The sequence below is a fragment of the Macrobrachium nipponense genome, chromosome 5, assembly GCF_015104395.2.
Source record: "Macrobrachium nipponense isolate FS-2020 chromosome 5, ASM1510439v2, whole genome shotgun sequence".
Lineage (NCBI taxonomy): Eukaryota > Metazoa > Arthropoda > Malacostraca > Decapoda > Palaemonidae > Macrobrachium > Macrobrachium nipponense.
This window is the reverse complement of record NC_061107.1, coordinates 114,504,345-114,530,086: the sequence shown is the minus strand read 5'-3', so window position 1 is coordinate 114,530,086 and position 25,742 is coordinate 114,504,345. Positions and strand designations below refer to the sequence as shown.

General features: G+C 42.6%; 1 protein-coding gene across 1 annotated transcript in view; it reads left to right on the top strand.

The window, feature by feature from the left end:
• Positions 1 to 25,742, top strand: part of LOC135215609 (ubiquitin carboxyl-terminal hydrolase 30-like) — a gene marked incomplete in the record, with an annotated part of 167,069 nt that overhangs the window by 85,659 nt on the left and 55,668 nt on the right. The window contains 2 exon segments of the mRNA XM_064250505.1: positions 8,206 to 9,080; positions 9,921 to 10,118. Of these exon segments, the coding sequence (XP_064106575.1) occupies positions 8,206 to 9,080; positions 9,921 to 10,118 (1,073 nt within the window).

Below are 25,742 nucleotides of genomic sequence, written 5' to 3'. Positions count from 1 at the left end.
CAAAATTTTTTGTTATATTGTGCATGGTTTTGCACACATTTCCATATATAAACCTTTAATAAAAGCGTAATATGAAAAGGCTCAAATATTAGGAGAATGTGACCTACGCGTTTCCGAGATTTTCAGCCGAGAATCAGCGTGCGGAGGGGAAAAAAATGTTTTTTCAAAAATTCACCATAAATCAAGATACTGTTCTAGAGACTTGCAATTTGTTTTAAAATGAAGATAAATGATTGAATATTACTAGACTGTAAGATTTTTATGTTATAAATGCGTTTTTTGACCTTTTCGGTTGAGTCAAAGTTGACCAATCGTAGTTTTTTTCGTACTTATCGTACTTTATATGCAAATATTTCAAAAATGATAAATGCTACAACCTTCCAATATTTATTGTTATATTGTGCATGTTTTTGCGCACATTTCCATATATAAAACTATAAAATAAGCGTAATATGAAAAGGCTCAAATATTAGGAGAATGTGACCTACGCGTTTCGGATATTTTCGGCCGAGAATCGGCGCGCGGAGGGAATAAAAAATATTTTTTCAAATATTCACCATAAATTGAGATATTGTTCTAGAGACTTGCAATTTGTTTTAAAGTGAAGGTAAATAATTGAATATTACTAGACCTGTAAGTTAATTTGCTTACCCCAAAAAAAAAATACCTTATATATATATATATATATATATATATATATATATATATATATATATATATATATATAGATATATATATTATATATATATATATATATATATATATATATATATTTATATATATATATATATATATATATATAATATCACAAAATATATATATTACATTCTTCGATTTCTGGTACCAATACATAAATAAAAGGAATGCAGGTGACACTTCTCTTTTCGCATACAATGAAATGTCTTATTATTATTTTATCATGCACACATTCAGATATATAAATAATTGTAATAAATATAAAACTAAATATAAAATAAATGCAGAATACTCACTCGTAATCCTGACTCTTCGTTCTATTCTTGTTTCTCCCTCCTCCATTGAAGAGTCTTGCATTTTTTTCCACTTCAACATGACGAGGTACAGGTGGAGGAGGGGAGACGCGCGCCCTTACTGCTGATGGACCCGGCGGCCCCGTGCGCCCTCCGCTGTCGGTTTAGGGGGCGCACTCCAATACATGACCTTAGTGTGGTACTTTCGGTCACACTCCCTATCCTGCAAAGAGCAACTTTGCAGAGACGACAGAAGAACCGGGTGTCTCTCCTTCTGCCATTCATATGGCACACCTGGCACCGTTTCTGCCTTCGCCCTTCTAAGGCCTCCAGTATGTGTTCCCCTGGCTGCAGCCGACACGCAGGGTCCACTACCCGACGAGAAGCGGTGATGGCGGGGCCGCAGCAAGAGGGGCGTCGTCAGCAGGGGCAGGCGGCAGCAGGGGCATCGTCAGCAGGGGCGGCGGCAGCAGGGGCGGCGGCAGCAGGGGCGGCGTCAGCAGGGGCGGAGGCAGCAGGCAGGGGCGGCGGCAGCGGGGCGGCGAGCAGCAGGGGGCGGCGGCAGGGGGCGAGTCGAAGTTGGCCCTCCTATCTGCCCCTTCCTCTAGGGGCAGATCTGCAGCTCGGGCAGGGGGTCAGTTATGGAAGGCCACTCATCGGGATCGAAGTTGATGAGGGCATTCCCGGCTACCTCTAGGAAACTGTATGTGGGTCAACCTCGGAAGATTGTCACCGCGGTACCCACAGTACAGTATGTAGGCATTTTGGAGGGCCAACTGAAGGAGTATTTGAGGAGCTTCTATGTCCACCTTCTGGTTCTCCTGGCGAAGGGATAGTACTGGATGAGCTGATCAAAGAGATCAACTCCTCCCATGTGCCTGTTGTAGTGCCCAATGACAGTAGGGCCGCTCGGTACGAAACTCCTCAAACAAACTCGGCCCTGTCGACGTGTCTTCTTCCGCTGTACGATCTCTTCTTGGATGGGTTCATGACTCGTCGTAATCATGGGGACGAGTCGGACACCCCTTCAAACAGATGACGAAGACAGCGCCCTTCCGCCGCCACTCTGTCTCTCCTCTTGCCAGGTGTTGCGGATGACTAGCGAACCTCTTGAGGACATTCGGGGCCCCCACGCACCAACCGAAGGGTACCACTGACGTGAACACCTGCTTCATACAGTTCCTGGGCCAGGGATACTAGTTATAATAAGTATCCATAAACAGGTGATATCCCTGGTTACGGAAACGTCCCACAAGGTTGAATACAGTGTCACGCAGCGTGGAGAAGACCCCGGTATACACTGAAAAGTCCACAACGTATCCAGTGTTGGCCTCGGTAATGAGAAAGAATTTCCACACCATATTTCTTTGGCTTCTTCGGGGTTATACACTTTTATACTAAGACGTCCTTTGTAAGGCATCATCCCCTCATCCAAAGACAGGTTCTTTCCAGGAATCACGAGATTACTACACCGCTCACGGATATAATCCAACACTGTACGCACTAAAATGAGGCACATTCGGCATACATAAAAAATAATTTCTCCTCCAATATTGCCTGACGTCGACAGCAGGTGTCATACCAAAATAAATGTGGAGCCCAAAAAATGTGCCATGTCAATGAGGTTGCAAACCCCGCCAGTAATACGACAAGGTCATCTTCAGCTCATACCGGCAGTACCGAGCTAGTCCACCGTCTCGGTTTGTACCAGGTATTCCAGCAATTCCCGCATCAGGAAAAGCTGGATGAACCCAAAACAGTCAGGGGTAATGGTACGGTCATCCAGGGGTTGCCGTGAAGGGGTGCATGTTAGGAGGAGTGGGGTCCTCCGTCCACCCCCTCGTCACTCTCCGACGACCGACCTTCACCTTGGCTGGCGCGACGAGCCGACCTCTACGTGCCGTGCGCGCGCACGGGTGCGGACACGATGTACACTACCCACCCACCGTTGGCCCATCACCCTCACTTAGGCCCTCACTTTCTGTATCGTCCTCTGCGATAAAACTTGAGCCCGTATCCCCACCCTCCCCCTCCTCCTCCAGATTCCCCCTCGTATGCACTGAACCCACTGAATTCGAGCTCACTTTCGGGATGATGAGCCTCGAACGGACATTGGGGGCAAATATTCATCCTCACTTTCATCGGGACTGATGTCCTCATCACTCGATGACCATCCGCCATCAAAATGAGGACTTGCGACATGTTCCCGATCAAGCTCCGAAAGATATTCGTCTATGTCCCTTGGTTGGAGGCCTCCCAAATGCCTACGAATGCCCCTAAGGACGCCCACATGCTTCCTAGGGGTAACCAAAGGCATACTACGATGTGTTCCCGAAACACTTTCAGCCACACGTGGCCGCACAGAACGGCCTTGAGGCGCGGGGTGGCATGCTGGGTGCTTGGCCCCTCGCCAGCATCCAGGTCCAAAACTCGCCTTACACGATCCCTTCCGATGGGTTAAAACGCGCCTTTCACGGTTCACACGTCGTTGGACATATCTAGGAATGTCTGTAGCAATACAAATTGCTCAAAGTCTCGCACAAGTCCAGAAAAACACGCTTTTCACGAAAGATCGCTCTCGGATTGGTGCGCTACTGATGCTGCTGGAGCGAGAAGGAGGGATATCGCGCATGCGCACCTGGGTCACGCTTCAAAACAAAACAAGGCCTTGATCCGTGAACTCCCAGCATTCCCCAAGGCGCGTGATTCAAAAGTTTTAGGCTGGTAGGCCTATAAGTATTTTTCCGCGAATTTTAAAAAAAACTTTCGTATGTCGACGTAAAATACGTCCAGTCGGCACCCGACAGACAATTTATCTCGACGTAAAATACGTCCAGTCGGCGTTTAAGGGTTAATCAACATATGTAAGGATAATGTTCAAAGATTTTACTCGAAATTGACACATTCCTTGCATTACAGACGGAGTAGTCTGTTAAGCATGCTGCACTCTCCACCCTCAAGATCTGGGTTGGAGGTTTTGGACAGAACGTAGGGAAAGACAAGCTTAAGCCTTATATTCTACCTCAAGATATGGCAGCCTTCCCAGCCGGGAAAGCTGCCAGATACGTTGACCCAAAAGTCGCAGCACCAATTATCAAATCAATTCAAGATTCAGTTATGGAACAGCAAGAGGCAGAGTTGCCGGACCTTGGTTTGGAAGTAGTCTCACTTGAAGTAGTGAGGATTTGCCCGTTACACTAGATATGGTTACAGGTAACAGTGTTAATGAGGCTAGCCTAAGTTGGTCACCGGGGTCTTTCCTCGAGTGACTCTGATTCTTCCTCTCCCTTTACTCCCAATTCCTTCATGGGTTTCACAGGAGGTTTGCCCCCTCCCAGGTCGCATTCCTTCTCTGTGATTCCTAGATTAAAGAGAAAACCTTCGGGTAAAACCTTGCTTGAAAGCCAATCAGACAAAGCCAAGGCCTGGGCAGGTGCCAGAGGTTCATACACATATTAAACCTAGGCTGAGATTTTTTTTTCTAAGTTTGCAAATCCAAGGCCTTAATAAATATGTGCAATGTTTTATATATACATACAGTAGTACCTCGAGATGCGAAAGGCTCAACTTACGAAAAATCCAAGTTACGAAAGCCAATACGAAAAATTTTACTGCTCTACATACGAAAAGTTTTCAAGATACAAAGTTGCTATAAAGTCCCGAGATTCGCCCGGACCACCGAGAACAATTTTAAAACTCCCGCGCCGCCAACTGAGTAAACTTGCCACCATCCTCCTGCTCTCCCATTGTTTCCTGATGCTAGTCACCCCATAAGGTCCTGCTCTCCTATTGGTCAGCATCTACCCCTTGTGCTTTAAGTATTCTATTGGTAAAAGGTTGCTGTAAATTGAAAAACTTAGTATTCATGCAATACATTTAAAAAAAAAAAACATTAGGTAAAGATAGAATAAAGAATAGAAATGAATGGTTATTATACTGTTTGGTAGTTTCAGTAGTTGAAGAGAGATAATGAAAATTTATGGCTTACTGTGTAAAAGTGATTGCTTGGCGATCGTTCGGTACTCGTAAGTGCTGGATGTAAACAGACGTTTGGAAGTTTTTTTTTGATTGTTTATTATAGTTAATGGTTACTTAATAATTATTTGAAATTAGTACATGCAATACATTTAATAAAAAAATTGTGAATTAGATATCATAAAATATAAAATAAATCAGACTGCCAACTAATATACATTTTTTAGAATTCTTCTTCTGTTTTATTATTATGTTACGTATATATGTATGTTTCATTATAGCCGTCAGTAACTCGGTATCTCCGTTAGGTAAAGATAGAATAAAGAATAGAAATTAATGGTTATTATACTGTTTGGTGGTTTCATTAGTTGAAGAGAGATACTAATGACAATTTATGGCTTACTGTGTGCTAGGAAAAATGATTGCTTGGCGCTCGTTCGATACTCGTAAGATAAGACGGGTAAGAGCTGAATGTAAACAATCGATTGGAAGGTTTGTTTTTTGTTTGTTTGTGTATTATAGTTAATGATTAATTAATAATGATTTGAAATGAGTACATACTGATTATTTATACATATTATTGGCATATTCTAAGCTTTTAGCTCTTAGGTTTAGATGTCAGAATCATAGACTAGGCTACAGTAGCAACCGCTAACATAGGCTAGGCTTATTGCTAAGGGACATATGCTAAAGTCCTAATATATGCAGTAAAAATGGGGTTGAACATTATATGCAGTTGAATATTACTCAAGTATGTACAGTATTTTGCCTTTTTGGAGTCATATTTCTTCCGTCGTAACCCTAGAACATGTGTTTTAGGCCTGGAAATATAATTTACTGGGGTGTTTTTGGAGGGCTTGGAACGGATTAGGCATTTTACATGTAAAATGTGTTCCAAGATGCGAAAAACTCTTGATACGAAGGCCGTCTCGGAACGGATTAATTTCGTATCTCAAGGTACCACTGTACTTACCAAGTAATTACATGATCAGAGCCCACTCTCCTCTTTGTTGATGGACATAAGGCATGAACAAACTGAGCTTTCTGCTTACAGTTGTTCCTCTTCTCCCACTAGTGGACTGAACTGGTCACCTATGCAGTAGTTTGAAGTGTTACCCCCTATATTTTGCATTCAAGCTGCCATATAAGTGGAACTTATAGCTATGTAATTACTCGGTAAGTATATATAAAACATATTTTTATAAAAATGTCATAATTTGAGTATCTCTGTCTTTATAGGGCTTTTGGACCCAGGCACAGGGGTTCCCTCACACCACTGAATTGAATTGGTTTTTCTCTGCCAGGCTGCTCTACACTGCACACAGATGAGAGCCTTGCTCCCTGAATGGAATCCAACTTCTGATGGCAGTAAGATCCAGAAAGGATTCCAGATCAATAAAGAATGTTTTGAGTTTCATGCAAGAACCTTTAGGTCTGTTGGATTTTGTCTTGCTGCTCTACCCACCATCCTCTTCTCAATGTGGGAATCAGCTATCTTTAACAGTAGGCAAGATTCATCTCTAATAATATAGATTTTCATAAAATTTATTGTTTGGATACTTAGCTACTGTTCAAGAAGACCCCACCCAGCTTCTCCACAACTTCATGGGCTGTCAAGTAGAATTCTGACCAGAGCTAAGACATTTGAAACAGTGGCGAACAGGCGTAATTGACAGTATTCCAGGCAGCCATTCGTTCTTTCATTGAATCCCAACTCGCCTATTGCGCAGAAATATAAGCTATCTTTAACATTAGGTTAGGATTCAAATAAATTTTATTATGAAAATTTATATTTTACTTTTTATGGCAGGTCATCCTGAGAGCGACAATAGTGCATCCGTTGTCTCGGATCCAGTCAGTTATCCACTATTCCAGTGACTGTAGAATTTTATTTGATTATTGAAGTTGTCATTCACTATGTACTTGTAGGGTTACCTTCTGAGAGGTATTTGAGCTTCATGGACTAGATATGGTTCATCAGAGGAGTTGAAGAGGACCTTGTAGTATTGGTCTTGAAGGTTTACCAAGTCTCTATACAAATTACTTGAGTGGTTTTATTGCTGGAGCTTGCACTTGAAGGTTGTCTACCCACTGCTATTAGCATGTTCAATAATGGTCAACAAAATTCTTGCACTGTTTAGAGAGGACTCACACTATAATTTGGACATTGGTAGTACTGTCATTTTCACTTGGCTTTGAAGCAAAGGTTTTTTTTTAAATCATGTCCAAAACTGTACCACAACAACCTTTCCTATCTTCTGTCTTTGAGTAATGTCCTGGGCATTCTGCATTGTCCATGAGGGTAGTCTGATAGTGCCTGGAAGGACCCAGTAATTAAGGGGCCAACAGTGACAGAGTGTTCCTTCCTACATGACAGCAAAAGAAGTAGGTTAAAAGATCATCTTGAGAATCATAGTATGTATTGCATCAGATGGGACAACGCAGCAGGTAAGATAACAAATCCACAAAAGCAGTCCTCTTGATGTTGCTTTTAAAAATAAGACATGTCTGTTGTAGGTAGTAAAGTATTTTATCTTTATTTAAGATAATTGGCTCACAATAGTCTTCCGGTGCCCTAAGTTGCTATTTGAGCAAATATTTTGTTATTGGGTTGTGATAATGCAATTCTTATAGTTCAATGGTTTTTTCATGTATACCCATTAATTTTATAGCGAGTACATTCTTCCCAGCCCTTAAATCATGCGTCCAGATTTTGTAAATATAGTATGCATAAAACATGTAATTGAGTGAAACATAATTTTGGTGTTAGGTGACAAATGTATCTGAAGACTTCTATACTTCGGTCTGTTAGAGAATAGACAGTAAGGATAGAATTGTATAAGAAAACCACTTTCAGTTTTTTGAGAATTGATATGGAAGATTCATTCTCTCAAGAGAAAATTTCACCAGCTTAACTTGCCCATAGGCATAAAGTAAAATAAGAGGTTTGTATCTGTTAGACATGGTTCTCTTTTTTTTATTTATTAGCAGTCATTACTGAAATTTAGATATTTAGTTCCTATCAATAAATAAAATTTGTAAAATACAGTTGCATTTATGTTTTGTTTTTAAAATGTCATTGATGATTGTTAGCGAGTTCTCTTTATGGAACATTAGGCTAATAGTTTGTCTAAGGGTTGTAAAAGTTAGCATAATCAATTGGCTTTTTTATTTTAATTCCACATTAGAACTAAATTCATGTATGTGTTTAGCTAATTGAATATTGGTTTACTTTTGATAGTGCTCAATAATGGAGATGACTATAAAGGGGATGCGTGTGCTGGTGAAGTTATGTGTGCCCTAAGAGGGCATGGATGGGTTATCTCCTCTGAAGAACAAGATGCCCATGAACTCTTTCATGCCTTGACTGCCACTATAGATGAAGAATTATTGAATACTTCATCCATGCCATCCCTTTTGGATGTTTCGTGGATGGAATCAGATGGTGCTGAATCATTTCATATGGGCGGTGTTGGTGTTGTCTTTAAATCTGATTGCTGGAGCAAAAATAGAGAAACTAAACGTAATGTAGTGAGGTATGAGAAACGGCTTTTAAACTCAAGTGATGCTTCAAGTAGTGTTAGTGCAAGTTCTGAACTATTAGAGAAACCCAGTCAACAAGACACTGACATTTCCGACTTAAAAAGTGCTCAAGTATCTGATGTTCTTTATCAAGATGTTTGTAAATACAATGTAAGTGTTGAAAATGGTGCCTGTGGAAGTGATGATGTACTCAGTGGGCATCATAATGGCTGGAGTAGCCCAGGGCGTGAGAGCGACATAGATGAAAATAGTGTGTCCTCTCTGAAATGTGATAACACTGTTGAAGACAGTTCTGTCTTCACCGGCCAAAGGAGTGAAATTGACAAGTGTGAAATGGATGAAACTTTTATAGAAAATGAGCCAGAAACACTGTGTACAATCTCAAAATCTGATGTGATTTGTATGGGAAGTGTATCACTTATGAAAGGTGATAAGATTAAAAGAAGAGGATACAATACTGTACCTCGTATGAAATCCAGAAAAACAGAATTGAAGACTCAAAACAAGCTTCATGATAATCCTTTTCAAGGGTACTTAGCCAGTCAGTTGCAGTGTACACTATGTGGATATAAAGTGAGTATTATTCTTTGTACAAGAGTTTTGTTGCACATAATTGTGTGAAGTCGTGTGAGGCATTACACCTTTGCCCCATATTTGTTGAATATGGGAATGATAGAGTGACAGAGAGGACACTGAAGAATTGGAAATAATGATATCCTTTATGAAATTTCTTTTTCATTTACTTGGTTCAAATCATAATTGTTCTTTCTACTGTCTTCTATCTTGTGTTGCCTGAAGTGATGATCAGAAATACTTATTAGTCAGAATCACTATTAAGAAATTCAGAGAACATAAGAGTTTTATCTCCCCACAAATGCTCAGAATACAAGCACAACATAATGAAAAAAAATGGCAAAATTTACACTTTTCAAATAGAATTTTAGTCTTAGAATATGCAGATAACATGGTGGCAATTCTCAGTGCATTATTTGGAAAAATTAAGAGAAGTGAGCTTTGTATTTGTTTACACAAGTGTGGAATGCTACTATCTTTTATAATGATTATTACATACCAGGAACAATTTTTATAATAGGTGGTTTTATTGCTCATCAATGTTTTATTTAACTTGTAAAAAAATTGCTCTGGTTCATCATTGTCATCATTTTTGGAAGAAACCTATTCTTCAAAACAGTTAATCTAAACTGTAGTAAATCTGATATTTCCTTTATTATTCAACCTTCAGTCTCCTCTTACATCAAAACATTTCCTTCTTCAAAGTGCTAGGCAGATATGTATATGATAATGTTTGATGAATAAAATGTTTCATTCCTTTGACAAATTTGAAAGATTTCAAGAATTTTGAAAATTATAGAATGATTACATTAAGGGTGTACGTGCATAAAATATTTTCAGAATCCAGCTCAGTGGACAAGTTTTGAATCTTTGTCCCTCTCGTTACCATCTATACCCTGGAGTGAGGTAACATTGCAAGAACTACTCGATTCATACATAACTCAAGAGAAAGTAAGTGATGTGACGTGTGATGCCTGCTCGAAAAAAGCTGGAGTTGATGTCAAGACATCATTTACTAAACAACTCACCATTGGAAAGGTACTGGTAATTTATGATTTCTTTTTACCTGAAATCCATTACTTTTAATATTATGTACAGTATCGGGAAGTCCCAGACAATTCCTTCCTTAATAGAAGAAAGAAAAGATGTTTGGCTATGATTTGCGCTGCGCTGCATGTTTTTATGATTCCACCACATCCCCATTTGATATTTTCAGGCTTACCATAAACTCCTACTACTTTATCTATTTCATTCCTTTTTTGTTTATTTATTTACAACACGTTCATTAGTTCAGGTCTTATGTTAGTACTTATTGTTTCATGTTATTCATTCTCAATTGTTAAATTCTTCAATTTTTTAAATGTTTGATACATAATTGCTTTTAGCTGTTACTGTTTATGTTTTTTTATATTGGTTCACTATAATTAGTAACAGCATGTTGAACAGTATGTTTCTTGGGCTTTTAGATTGGAAGAGCAAATGAAGAAGAGAGTGGAAGTGGAGAGCCAAATGTAAATGGCACTATGTATATACCCCGGGTGCAATTCACCTTTTGTAAATGGTAGTGTGAACAGCTGCAACGATAGGATAATCAACTGTTGTGTATAAGCAACTTACCAAGTATGTTCTAATTACATAGCTATAGATTCCACCTGCACGGCAGCTCAAATTTAAAAGCTGCAGTAGTGTCAGCCCCACCTACTATCGGGGAATGAATAGAAACAACAAAGCAGAAGAGCTCAATTCATTTCTGCTGTTTTCCGAGTAACATCAATTGTATGCAGTAGCTCTTTTTTTAATTCTTTCATCTGTCTTTTGGTCATATCCCAGAATTTGTTAAAGTATTGTCAGAATTACATACCTAGTTAGCTTAGGTTTTTATTGTGATTTATAATGTCTGATTCAACTTCCTCTAGTATTAGGTATTGTCGGGGGTGGGGAGGGGCGGGTTGTGTAATAGTAGATTAACCACATCCCATTTTTGATAAGCTTGATAGAGATAGGAAGAGGAAGGCAGCTGCAAGAACTGCAGTTTGGGCATGCAGCCTTGAGACTACTACTAATCCTAGTGCTGTAGATGTTCCTTCTATTCCTCCTCCTCTCCATTCCATCTTTGTCTTTTATCTCCAGTCCTCATACCTTTGTACCACCAACTCCTGTGCCTGGCACCCATGCTTCAACCCTGATGCCATTGCCAGCTTCGAAGGCAGGATTGATTGCAAGTTCAACCTTATGGTGAGTTCTGTGGCTGAGTTAGGAGCCTCTGTAAGGGTCCTTATGGATGTGGTGTTTAGTGACAAGAAAAGTGAAATTGTAGTGCCAGTGTAGGAGATGACTGCTTGCCCTGCAGGCTCGCCCAGGTGAAGGTCAGTGTCATATTTCCATGAACCTGGGAGAAGACAGACGGGAGGTCCAAGGAAGGTCTGTGGGGTTTGCCCATGGGCAATCACCCCTCTCATTTGGGCATGGCACTCGGGCTTTGACTGCAGATAGCCACTGGAAAGGTGTTTTTGTGAATGTGAGTGATTTGTCATCCAACGTAGACAGTTCCGGTCCTTTCGAGAGGCTGCTCCTCCAATTCCCAGTAAGCAGCTAAGGAGCCACCTCATAGTCCTCAGCCTTCCCGCTCTACCTTTGAGTCCTGTTACACCTGAGACAATGGACCTGTCCTTGGCGCCCATTAAGCTACAATTGGCAGACATTATGGGCTATTTGCATATCGCATCGGTTTTGACCAGTCCTAACAGGATCCCTTTTGTCTCCAATTTCTTCCGATGAAGAGGAAGTGGATAAAAAACTTGCCCCTTCGACTTACTGAGCTCTTTTCATGTGCTAGTATTTCCTTTCAAGTTTTTTTTTTTTTTTTTTATCAGCTGCTCCAGTTTCTCCTGCCTCAACCTTCCTCACAAGAAATCAGCCTGTCACTCTCGGCTGCCTTGAATGGTACTGTCCTCTACCTCCAAGAAAGCCTCGAAAAAGGTCGATGACTGGGTCTCGTAAGAAGAAAACAAGGTAAGGCTACCTTTGCCCTCCCTTCTTCGAGGTTGATTTGCAAGAGATATATTGCATACATCACAGGAGAAGCTACTTCCTTGGGAGTCTCTGCCTTCTTCTACGGCAACTTCTTGGGCCTAATTGACTCTGTTCTGGTCTGCTTTCCCATCTGCAAAAGTTATGTTTTCAGTGGCAGAGCTGGACCACCTTGTCAAAAATATCTTTCTGGGCTCAGCTCGTGTCGCTGCGCGAAATATCCTTTAATCTATTATTTCTAGGGTAAATGTACTAACACATACCAGAGAATAAATAAATAAAGAAAAAAGGTCAGTATAACTGACTCGCTCACTCTCCCAGAGAGTGTCGGTATGACTATTTTTAAGGTATTTGAGATGTTCAGTTTTCTTGACTGGACAGTCTGAGCCCTCACCAATAAGATTGAGGACTGTCCTGTTGTAGCAGAGGACTTTGCTGCAGACTAGGTAGGTATACTGTCCTACGCAGACAAGGCCATCAGGGATGGCTCTCTTGAATTTGCAGCACTTTTTTTTAATGGGATTCCTCAAAAAGAAGGAACTATGGTGCGCTGTCACTATGAAAGGAGTTACTTCAGTCCAGAAATCTGCACTACTCTTCTCTCCCCTGGACCATGTTTATCTATTTCCCCAGGCCATTGTCAAGGAAATGGTCACAGACTTACGAAAGAACTCCACACCTTACCTTCTGGCATAGTCTTCAAAGCACCCTAAGGGACCTTGTCATTTGGTGCTAAGACAGTCTCACTGCTCCAGCCACAGCCCTTTCGTGGGGATGGACAGAAGTTTCCCCCTAAATCCTGTACTAATGTGCAATTCTAGGCCAGGTTGATAAAAAAATCCTCTTCCAGACTTTCGACCAAAAAGTCATGTACTTGTCCTTCATGGACCTGTAGGAGCCAGACTAAACCTTTTTTTTTTTTTTTGAAAGGTGGAGCACCAGAGGAGCAGAGCCGTGGATCATACAAGTCATGAAGGAGGGCTACACCATCTCCTTCAAGAAGAATCCTCCTTTAGTCACCTCTCTAATTACATTGACTGCACACTCAAAAACCTCCACAAAGTATTCAGCCCTTTCATAAGAAGTTCCTTCCCTTCTCCAGAAAGAAGCCGTAGCAGAGGTAGAGGATGGCTCTACGGATAGGTTTTACAACCGCCACTTTGTAGTGCCCAGTCATCAGTGGGTTTGAGGCCTGTCCTAGATGTCATCACTCTTAACTTCATTGTCCAGAGGACTAAGTTCAGGACAGAGATGAATTGGTGTGTACTATCATCCATTCACCAGGGCAATTAGACAGATTTTCCAGTTTCGGGCCCTTTGCTTTGGCCTCTCTACAGCTCAAGAGTTCATGAGGATTATTGCCCCTATCGTGGAATGGTTCCATCTTCTCGGCATCAACATCTGCCTCCACCTCGACGACTGGCTTTTCCGTTCATCTTTGAGGGAGCAGTGCATGAAGGACTTACAGAAGACCCTAGGAATTCTTATCAGTCTTCAGAAGTGACAAATGTCTCTGACTCAGGAGATTCTTTATTTGGGAATGAAGATTAGCTCTCAGAGTTATTGGGTTTTATACATGCAACTTACCCGGCAGATATATACTTAGCTAATGTCTCTGACGCCCAACATAATTCAAAACTCACGGCACACGCTACAGGCAGGTCAGGTGATCAACCCCCTACCACTGCTGGGTGGCGGTAATAGGAACCATTCCCGTTTTCTGACAGATTTTCTCTGTTGCCGGTGCTAGCAACAACTTTGTTGGTAGCTCCTGCATGGAATTCTTGCTTGCTTCGCTGAGGATATTTGGGAAGTATTTGATCTTTGGCTATTGGCATACGCTGTTTTTGAATTGATTTGGAATTGATTGGAACTTTTTTAGGATGTCTGATGTAACACCTGGAACTCTGTTTATTGTGTGTAAATGAAGGATGTAAGGTGAGGTTGCCGAAGGCTACTTTGGACCCTCACAATGTTTGTGTAAAATGTAGGGGAAGGGAATGTTCAGTTAAGGATACGTGTGATGTATGTGAGAGTCTAACTGAAATTCAATGGAAGGATTTAACTGCATATGTTAAGAAGTTAGAGAAGGATAGGATAAGGAAAGCTTCGGCTAGAAATTCTAGTAGATCCTGCTCTGCGGAACAGGATAGTATCTCTAACCCTGTTGTAGCTTCGCCATCTTCTTATGTGGTTTCAGCTCCTTCCCCCGCAGCGAACTCGTATATGCGTCTTCCGAGAGAGCCGCTGTGGAAGCGTCAATACGTAATTTGCAGAAGCAATTGCGTGACATGGATCAAGGTAAGGGTGAAGTGTACAGTGACATGTGCATTGTCCCCAGTGCAGTGGAGGGGGCGTCTGACCGACTCCGCATCGCTCCTAGGCCTAGACCTCTTTCAGACTCCCATGCCCAAGGGAGGAGGAATGTCGAAAGCCACAAGGGGGATGTAGAGTATCCCCAACGGTCAGGCGTCCCTTCAGCAGATCCTGTAGGCTTATCCCAGGCTGCTTTGGATAGCTATAGAAAAAGCATCCTAAGGAAGTGTTTCTCCGATTCGGATTCTTCCTCGCCTAAGCGTGGATGGAGCTCCACTTCCAAGTCGCACCCTCTGAAAAGAGCCTGGAAGCCTTCAGAAGGAGGCACTCTAGACTCCAGCCCAGAACCTTTTCCAGAGTATTCTCCCGCACCAAAGAGAGCAATGAGGTCTCCGGAATCTTCGCCAGAAGGGATTCGCTCTTCTACCAAGAAGTTCTTGTTGGGCCTTCAAGCGAATCTTTCCTCTTTAGTAGGCTCCCTTTCAACAAGTAGGCGCAAGGAGCCTTCTCGCAGGAGGGACACCTCACTTCCAGTAAAGAGCTCTTTTAGGAGGCCATCTCCTAGTAGGAGGTCGGAGTCTAGTAGGCGCCTTTCTCCGAGAAGACCCCCTTCTCCTCCCAGAGGTTATGAAGACGATTTACGACGCCTCTAGACGCCAGAAGATAGGCTCTAGATCCTCTCCGGTTAGGAGTAGGGAGATGTTTTCCGCACGAGGAAGTAGCGATCACCTCTCTTCAGTCGAATGCTCTCCTAGGAGTAGGATCTCCTCTTCAAGCAGAAGAAAGGAGCTAGAGAGTTTACGCTCTTCCCGTAGAGAGAGAGGTGAGAAGTTCTCTCCCTCCAGAGATTATGACGGCTCTCCTAGAAGGCGCCAACGTACTGTAAGCCGCCACGATGATGGAGGTCATTTGCATTCTCCAAGACCTGTTGTTTCGGATAGGCTCTCCTCAAGGGAGTCAAGCGCCTCTCCTCGCAGGCATCAAGAGCCTGATAAGAGCCTGATCCGGGATTCGCGCCCCCCGACTGGGAGTCTCTCAAGAGTAGGCTCAAGCGCCTCTCCTCACAGGCGACAAGAGCCTGGAAAGAGCCTGCCCATGGATTCACGCTCTACTCCTGGAAGAGGATCAAGAGTAGGCGCAAACGCCTCTCCTCGCAGGTGCCAAGAGCCTGAAAGGACCCTGATAGATTCGCGCCCTACTCCTGGAAGACGCTCAAGAGTAGACGCAAGCGCCTCTCCTCATAGGCGCCAAGAGCCTGAAAAGAGCCTAGGCCTGGAGTCACACCCTACTCCTGGTAGAGGCTCAAGAGTAGGCGCAAGCCCCTCACCGAGCAGGCGCCAAGAGCCTAGAAAGGTAGGCTCTAGAGCCTCTCCGCTCAGGTATCAAGAGCCTGTAGAGCGGCAGGAATCGAAGGATTCTCATTACCCGAGGACAGGGAGTAAACATATCCCGGGGAATGAACTTGCTTCTTCCTCTTGTTTGCACTTGAAGGATAAGAGTCTCATACCTTCCAGGACGTCTTCACCTAAGAGGTCTCATTCGCCGAACGTGACCTTGTAGGAAGTCTCTGAAGAGGAAGAACCTAAAGAGGTAGGAGTCTCGGATTATAGGAGGCTTTCTTCACTTCTGCTTCAGGAGTTTGGGGACTCGCTTAGCTCAGCTGATCCTCCTTCTCGAGGTTCTCTTCTTTCGAGTACCAAACTGGCAAAGTCCCCCTCTTTTGTCAAGATGCGACCTACGCTTTCAATGAAGAAGGCAATAAAGAGTCTAGAGAACTGGCTCCTTGTTAAGAAGGAGGCAGGTAAGACTGTCTTCATGTGCCCTCCGTCTAGACTGGCAGGTAAGCCAGGTGTCTGGTACGACACGAAAGAGCTGATGGGGTTAGGCCTCCCTTCTTCGGCTGACGCTGATTTTTCAGCATTAGTGGACTCATCTAGAAGGCGCTCTTTACTTTCTGCGAAAGCGTCGTGGGGAATGTGCAAAATGGATCATTTGCTCAAGGGTCTGTTTTGCACATTAGAAGTCTTCAACTTCATGGATTGGGCCTTAGGAGCCCTAGCAAAGAGAGCTCAAGATCCTGAATTCGTGTCAATGGAAGTATTGACCAGTGTCCTTTCGTGCCTGGACAAGGCGGTCGTGGATGGATCCACAGAAGTTGCCTCTCTCTTTGGATCAGGAGTGCTCAAGAAGAGGTCCGTCTACAGCTCGTTCTTAGCCAAGTCAGTGTCACTTTTGCAGAGAGCCTCTTTACTTTTTTCCCCGCTCTCAGGATACCTGTTTCCACAGGAAACAGTTAAGGACATATCAAGATCCCTTTTGGAAAAGGCTACGCAAGATCTTCTTGCTCAATCGGCCAAAAGGCTTAAACCGGCTGTGCCTATGGCTAAAAGAGAGGGAGGGAAGCATAAGGCTTCGTTCCAACAGCCCTTTCGAGGACGAGCAACCTCTAGACCCACTCTTAAGAGTAGGAGACCATTCAAGAGAGGACGATCTTCTCGAAGACCATTCTCTAAGCCACAATGAGACAGGAGTCCTCCAGACTCCAGTAGGAGCCAGACTCTTGAAGTTTGCAAAAGTCTGGGCTCAGAGAGGGGCGAACAACTGGTCCCTCTCTATCCTCGAGAGAGGATATCTTATCCCCTTCAGGGAAAAACCTCCCTTAACCACTACGCCAAGGGAGTTGGCGGCGAGATACAGGGATCCTTTAAAAAACCAAGCCCTCTTGCATCTGGTGCAACAGATGTTCGAAAAGGAGGCGATAGAAAAGGTTCAAGACCTTCAGTCCCCAGGGCTTTTACAACCGCCTCTTCCTGGTACCGAAAGCCTCGGGAGTGGAGACCAGTACTGGACGTAAGCGCTCTAAATCACTTTGTGATCAAAACAAAGTTTAGAATGGAGACGACTTCATCCGTTCTCGCAGCGCTAAGGCAGGGGGATTGGATGGTGTCCCTGGACCTTCAAGATGCCTACTTTCATGTACCCATTCATCTCTCGTCCAGAAAGTACCTAAGGTTTATATTACAGGGCCAAGTGTATCAGTTTCGCGCCCTTTGTTTCGGTCTTGCCACAGCTCCCCAAGTTTTCACGGGACTGATGAAAAATGTGGCTCATTGGCTACATTTGAAAGGAATAAGAATATCTCTGTATCTCGACGATTGGCTGATTCGTTCTCAATCCAGGAATCGATGTCTGGAGGACCTAAAGTCGACTTTGGATCTAGCTCAGTCCTTGGGACTGTTAATAAACCCCGGGAAATCCCAGATGGATCCCCAGCAAAGCATTGTTTATCTGGGGATTCTGATGGATTCTCTGGGTTTTCAAGTATATCCATCCATGGAAAGACGGGATCGAGGTATACAAAAAGTGAAAACCTTCCTAGAGAAAGAACGATGTTCCGCGAGGGATTGGATGAGTCTTCTGGGGACCCTTTCCTCGTTGGAACAGTTCGTTTCTCTAGGGAGGCTTCACATAAGACCCCTTCAATTCTTCTTGAAGGAGAATTGGGATCAGAGGAATCAGGATCTTTTGGACTCCTTTCCTCTCTCCTGAGAAATAAAGAAAGAGCTCAGCTGGTGGTTAGAACCAGGAAGACTCAACGAGGGACTATCACTGCAGTTACCGAACCCTTCCCTAGTGTTGTTTACAGACGCTTTGGAAGTGGGATGGGGGCCGACTCTGGGCTCAAGAGAAGTGTCAGGCACCTGGAGTGGGGAACAGGTGTCCTGGCACATCAACGAGAAAGAGCTAGTGGCAGTGCATCTAGCTCTCATGCAGTTAGAATCCCAAGTCTCAAATTCAGTGTTGCAAGTGAACTCGGACAACACGACAGCTCTAGCCTACATAAGGAAGCAGGGGGGGACTCACTCCCTCTCCCTTTTACGGAGAAGGCAAAGGAGCTTCTTCTGTGGGCAAAGGATCGGAACATCTCGCTATTAACGAGGTTTATACAAGGCGAAAAGAATGTGAGAGCAGACTTGCTGAGCAGGAGGGATCAAGTCATTTCCACAGAGTGGACTCTGCACTCGGAGGTCTGCAACGAACTTTGGAACTTCTGGGGGAGGTCCAACATAGACCTGTTTGCAACGCATTGGAATGCGAGGCTGGAGAACTATGCTCTCCGATTTCGGATCCGAGAGCAGTAGCAATAGACGGTCTCCTTCTAGATTGGAAGGGAATAGACGGGTACGCCTTTCCTCCTTTCAAGATCATAGAAGTCATAAGAAAGTTTGTCTCAGCGGAGGGAGCAAAGCTGACCCTCATCGCCCCATTCTGGCCAGCACAAGATTGGTTCACAGAGGTACTGGAATGGATGATAGATTTTCCAAGGTCCTTTCCCTTACGGAAAGGTCTTCTCAGACAGCCCCACTTCGACAGATACCACAAAAACCTCCCCGCTCTCGGTCTGACTGCCTTCAGACTGTCGAAGGACTCGTCAGAGCGAGGGGGTTTTCACGTGCAGCTGCAAAGGCAATTGCAAGAGCCAGAAGACCCTCAACTATACGCGTGTACCAGTCGAAGTGGGAGGTCTTCCGAAGGTGGGCCAGGAATCAGAATGTATCCTCTTCCAGTACCTCTGTGACGGAGATAGCGGATTTTCTGCTATATTTAAGGCAGAAATGTAACCTAGCAGTCTCTACCATAAAAGGTTATAAGAGCATGCTTTCCTTGGTTTTTAGACATACAGGACTAAACATCACAGACGATAAAGACCTGCATGACTTAATTAGGTCCTTCGAGACTTCGAAGTCTAAAACGTCTAAACCACCTAGCTGGAACCTGAATGTGGTGTTGAAATTCCTTATGTCGGAGAAGTTTGAACCTCCTAATAATTCATCATTTAGAGATCTGACTAGGAAATCTCTCTTCCTGTTTGCATTCTCCTCGGCTAAGAGAGTAAGCGAAATTCAGGCTTTAGAAGGCACAGTGGGCTTTAAGAAGGACTCTGCAGTATGCTCCTTTAACCCCCTATTTTTAGCCAAAAATGAGAATCCTTCTAAGCCTTGGCCAAGGACTTTTGAAATTAAAGGATTGTCGTCCCTGGTGGGGAGAGAAGTAGAGAGGACCTTATGTCCAGTCAGGATCCTCAAGTTCCTCGGAGAGCCTTTGGTGCTCAGTAAGGAATCCGAGTAGGACTATGTCAAAGAATGCCCAAGCCATCTTTATTAGAGATATTATTAAAGAAGCCCATTCATCCTGTGAAGAGGAACATTTCAGACAACTGAGAGTTAAAGCGCAGGAGGTCAGAGCTGTGGCCACCTCCTTAGCTTTTCATAAAAATATGTCGTTACAGACTTTAGTCGAATCCACTTACTGGAGATGTGATTCAGTATTTGCATCTAACTATTTGAGAGACGTACGTGTCACTTATGAAAAGTGCTTCTCTCTCGGACCTTACGTATCTGCGGATTCGGTGCTGGGACAGGGGGCTGAAACCGATCTTAATTAGTTTAGATAGATTAGAAAATTTTAATTTTGTGGTGTCATTTTTTATGGTTGATTGAAAGTGGTAGTGGAAATGTACCACTTTCAAATCGTAGTTTCTAACAATATTAGTGTGGTCAGGTGGTCGAGATTGGTTTTCATGCTTCTTGTAATGGTTTGGACCTAGGCTCTGTCTTGTAAGAGGGTTAGTCCCCGTTGATATGACGAAGGTGAAGGCTCTACCATGTAAGTGGGATAGCCCCATTGGTACGATCCAAGACAAGGCTCTGTCGAGTAAGCGGGCTAGCCCCCATTGACAAGATCCAGAAGAGTTCTCAGTGGCAGGTCTCATCCTCACTGAAATTCTTGAGGCAAGCAGACTCATACACAGTATTCATGAAGTCTTCTGCCCAATAAGGTAGGAACCAAGGTTTTAAGAATAATTTATAGTACCTACAACAAGACGTTGTTTCCCTGTTTTTTGGATTGCTATTTATATTGAGTAACTATCTCTTACCCGCCACCAAGGGTGCCAATCAGCTAAGTATATATCTGCCGGGTAAGTTGCATGTACATATAAAAATGAAATTGTTAAGATAATAAAGTTTTATACATACTATACTAGTTGGCAGATATATACATTTAATGGCCCACCCAGCCTCCCCTCAGGAGATAGGTGGAAAAGAAAATCTGTCAGAAAACAGGAATGGTTTCTATTACCGCCACCCAGTAGCGGTAGGGGGTTGATCACCTGACCTACCTGTAGCGTGTGCCGCGAGTTTTGAATTCTGTTGGGCGTCAGAGACATTAGCTAAGTATATATCTGCCAGGTAAGTATGTATAAAACTTTATTGTATCTTAACAATTTCATTTCTGGGCTCAGCCGTGTCGCTCCCGTGAAATATGTCTGCTTTAGCACTATTTCTAGTAAAATATTGCTATAATACCAGAGAACTGCTAAATTGGACATGTCAGAAGCCTCTGACTCGCTCACCTATATAAAAGGTGTCGGTATAAAACTGGGGCGAGTGTTAAACACTACCACAGCAACCCCTCCAATTAGCCTTTTCCTCATCAAAAGACCCTAAATACGGGGAGCCGACCCATAGGTCACACCTAGCTACCCCGTTGAAGGCGGCTGTGACGTCATACTTTTCGATAGCCATTCCGTGTTCGCACGTTCGAATATTACTATTTGTTCTTTTATTTTTATTCTGGTTACGGATCGTCATCTTTTTCCATTCCCCAAAAGGATAAAATCCTGCCTGCAGATGGTCCGCAGTTTTCTCACTCCAGTCTTGGCTTGGCCAATCGATGGATGAGCCTGTTGGGGACACTGGCCTCTATCAAACAGGTTGTAAGGTTAAGCAGACTCCATTTGAGAGTCCTGTAGTTCTTCCTAAGGGTCAGCTGAAAAAGAAGAACGTAGCCCAACTCTTTTGTATTCCTTATCACTACAGAGATAAAGTCAGACCTGCAATGGTGGATGTTTGCAAAAAGGCTTTTGGAAGGAAAGTCACTACTTAGTGAATCACGACCTAGATTTCTTCTCCAATGCCTCAGACCTAGGTTGGGGAGGGACATGGAGGTCTTTGGGACGTGGTGTCCAAGTCAGAGGAACCTTCACATAAATGTCAAAGAACTCAAAGCCGTTCATTTAGGTCTTCTAGCTTTCTCACATGGTCAGCAGCAAGGCAGTGGTAGTCAATTCAGACACTGGCACTGGGCAACATCAAGTGAGGGTGGGACTCACTCCTTCCTCTGTGAGGCGACAAAGGACCTCCTGCTCTGGGCAGTCCAGGACCAAGTGAAGATAGTCACTTGTTCCATCTCCATCCCAGGGAGGTTGAACATAGTAGTAGATGAACTAAGTCATCAGAGTGGACATAGGACCCCGGGTCTGCAACGACCTTTGGAAACTGTTAGGCTGACCAACACTGGATCTGTTCACCACATCAAGGAAAAATTGCCATCCTCACTTCTGCTCTGCGACCTCGGACCCTCAGGCATGGGCGACAAATGCCATGTTGCAGAATTGGTTGAAACTGGACCTCTATGCCTTCCCACCACTCAACATAGTCAGGGAAGTGCTAAACAAGTTTAAATTGCATTACAATGTAACAATGACCCTGATAACTCCTTTCTGGCCCCAAAGAGAGTGATTCCCAGATCTGAGTCTTCTAGTTGACTTCCCTTTGCTACTTCTGCCCAACATTTACTTAGCCTCACTTCAGGAGGTTTCACCAGTTTATCCGCTCTTTCTGTGACAGGCTTTAGACTGTCCGGGGACTTTCAAGAGCAGTTGTAGAGGCTATTGCTAAATGCAGACATTAATCCTCGTCCAGGGTCTACAAGTCTAAGTGAGCAGTCTTTTGCAGATGGTGTACCAGACATAACATCTCATCTTCTAAGATGTCTGTGACTGAGATAGCAGACGTCCTTCTCAATGTAAGAAGCTCCAAAGGGCTCGCTCCTTTCACCATCAGAGGATATAGAGCCATGCTCAGTTTTGTGTATAAACAGAGAGGATTAGATCTGTCCTCTAACTAGAACCTTTCCGATCTCAAGTCTTTGAGACTTCCAAGCAACCGAGTATTGACGCTGTCTCTTTAAATCTAGATGTGGTTCTTAAATGGCTAAAACACTCCTCCTTCAAGCCTCTCGATCCTGCCTCGCTAAGAAACTTTACTAGGAAGACTCTGCTCCTTGTCATTTTGGCCATAGCCAAGCGTACCGGCAAGCTTCAGGCCACTGACAAGCAAATAGGATTTGCATTGGGAGATGCAGTCTGTACTTTTACTCGGCTTTCTGGTGAAGAACGAGGATCATTCTAAGCTCTGGCCTCACTATTTCTTAATTAAGAACCTGATGGATATCCTTGGACCAGAATAAGAATCCTTCCTGCGCCCTGTCTAAGGACGCCCTGTCATTCTTCCTTGAAGACCTTATTAACGAGGCACATGCTTGAATCCCAGCGGACATTGTGCCTTCCTTTAAGGTGAAAGCACACAACATCAGAGCAGTGGCTACTTCGTATGCTTTCAGGCACAATACATATGTCTCTCTCTTCAATTGTACAGTTGACTTACTGGAAGTGTAAGTCTATTTTTGCTTCGCTCTATTAAAGTGATAGAAACTGTGTATGAGAATTGCAATACCTTGGGGACATTATCAGTGGCTGGCATGGTATTGGGGGGGAAGAGGCAAAGGGAGAATTCCTTTTATCCTTGGCCTCTTTGCCTTGATGTAGGGTGTCGAGTCATTGGGGAGCTTGGGGGTACTATGTACACTTGGCAAGAAAAGTCAGGATACAGTTTTCATTAGCTTTCGTTCATCGAATTTCCCATTTGTTTTTACTGAAAAGACATAATCTAGCTAAATTTACTCTAGAATATGAAAATACAGTGCAAATTATATAAGTTAAAACTGCAATACAAAACCATTCAGATACTTAAAAACATGATATATGTCCGAAGTAATTGGAATTTCTAAGATGGATTCGTTCATAGAGATCTGGTAAATAGAATGTGAATTTCTGATTGTAGTACTATGTATCACAAGGATAATATTTATTTGTTTTCCTTGTGAACGGGGATATTATTGCATCACTGTAACTGGTGAATGTAATTGTTTTAGTTTCTACAAATTTATGTTTGTATTCCAAAGCGTTTAAAGTTAGCTGACGTCAATGGCAGTCCATGTTGCAACGGCTAAGGTAGGTTGAGCAAATCTAGTTGCATCCGCAAGAGCATTTTCTATGATGTGAGGAGGAGCCCTAGAACTTCAAACGGGAAAGCGCAAGTCACAGGATACTGTCTTGCGTAACTGATTTCACACTTGGATTACTTTAAGGGTGACATGGATCGAATGCTAGTTGCTGTTTACAAAGCTACTGTCTTTAAAAATAAATCTTTATCAAGGTTAAAGTAGCATGTCAGCTGAAAGATTTTTTGGCTATGCTCCCGTTACAAAGCAGTTCGTAGTTAGTCTACATAACCGTTACTTTGCTGCGAGGCTCAAAGATCTCCCAACACATCAGCATTTTTTGCACTATATATTAAAATATTAATTGTCCATGCAATACATATTGACTTATTTGTGATAAAATTTTTTTTACTTGACACAGCAATTTCCGTGAATGATTTGTGGATGAAAATCGGTTTTCAAAAGTACAGACTATATTAACCCTTAAACGCCGAAGCGGTAAAAAAAAAAATGTCTCCCGTGTGCCGGAGACGTTTCAGAGTGAGCGCGGAAGCGGAAAAAATATTTTTTTCAAAAAATCACAGCGCGCTTAGTTTTCAAGATTAAGAGTTCATTTTTGGCTCCTTTTTTTTTCATTGCCTGAAGTTTAGTATGCAACCATCAGAAATTAAAAAGATTATCATTATTATATATAAATAATGCGATATATGATAGCGCAAAAACAAAATTTCATATATAATTGTATTTAAATCGCGCTGTGCGCAAAACGGTTAAAGGTAACAAGTTACTTTTTCTTTTGTTGTAATGTACACTAAATTGCAATCATTTTGGTATATAACACATTGTAAAACGATAAAAGCAACACAGAGAAAATATTATCACAAAATAATGCATGAATTCGTAACGCGCAGACGTAAACAACAAATAATTTTTCAAAAAATTCACCATAAATCTAAATATTGTCCTAGAGACTTCCAATTTCTTTCAAAATGAAGACAAATGATTGAATATTACTATACTGTAAGAATATTAGCTTACAAATGCAGTTTTCGACCATATCTGACGAGTTAAAGTTGACCGAATGTTGAATTTTTTTATATACAGGCGGTCCCCGGGTTACGACGGTTCCGGCTTACGACGTTCCGAGGTTACGACGCTTTTTCTTAAATATTTAATGGAAAAATCCGTCCTGGGTTACAACGCTTGTTCCGAGGTTACGACGCTGACGCTTCCGACGCTCCGAGTTAACGACGCTTTTAAAAAACGCATGCTATGATAAAAATCCTTAATAGTTTAGCACAGTATATTAATAAAAATAAGTTTCTGGTTAGATTTCAACAAAAATTTTGAGGTTATGATGATTTTCGACACTTTATATAAAGTCGTATTTTTTCTATGTTTTTAGTGACGCCTCATATGCGGAACTAGTTTACGAGCGAGAATGAATACATACTAGCTTGCGGTGCGCAAAGTTTACATATAACAGTCCAAAAGCGCAAATAATGAAAAAATCATTGCTTGTTTCCAGTAATAATAACAAAACGAAGTTTCTGGTTAGATTACAACGCAAATTCCAAGTATCCAAAGAGAGACATTATCCAGTAATTTGATCAGAGAGAGAGAGAGAGAGAGATAGAGAGAGAGAGAGAGTTAAGGACAGAGAAGTGTTCGTTTCGTTAAACGGCCTCTGACTCATGCTAGGAAATGTTTTGTTGATACTAATATATAAGCCTATTTAAAGATACGTTTACTTTAATTAGTCTATATGATACGTAAATAGTAATCAACTGTTCTTGTAGCCCTCAAGATTTGGCAAAATCACTCCAGGTTGTACATAAAACTTCAAGAATGTAGTGTCACCAGAGGATTACAATAGTTTTTACCTTCAAGAACCAGAATTTTTTTATGAAATAAACTCCAGGTTTGTACATAAAACTACAGGAAACAACATGTAGTGTAACCAAAGGATTACAAGTAAGGTTTTATAACTTTTTAATTAGTTTAAGACATATTTTTCCAAAACCGTCGTTCCGGGCGTTACGACAATTTTCGGGTTACGACGCGTCTCAAGAACGGAAACCCGCAACCCCCCGTCGTAACCCGGGGACTGCCTGTATATATTTTTTATATGCAATTATTTTGGAAATAAGAAAAGCTACAACTTTCAAATATTTTTTGTTTTATTCCACA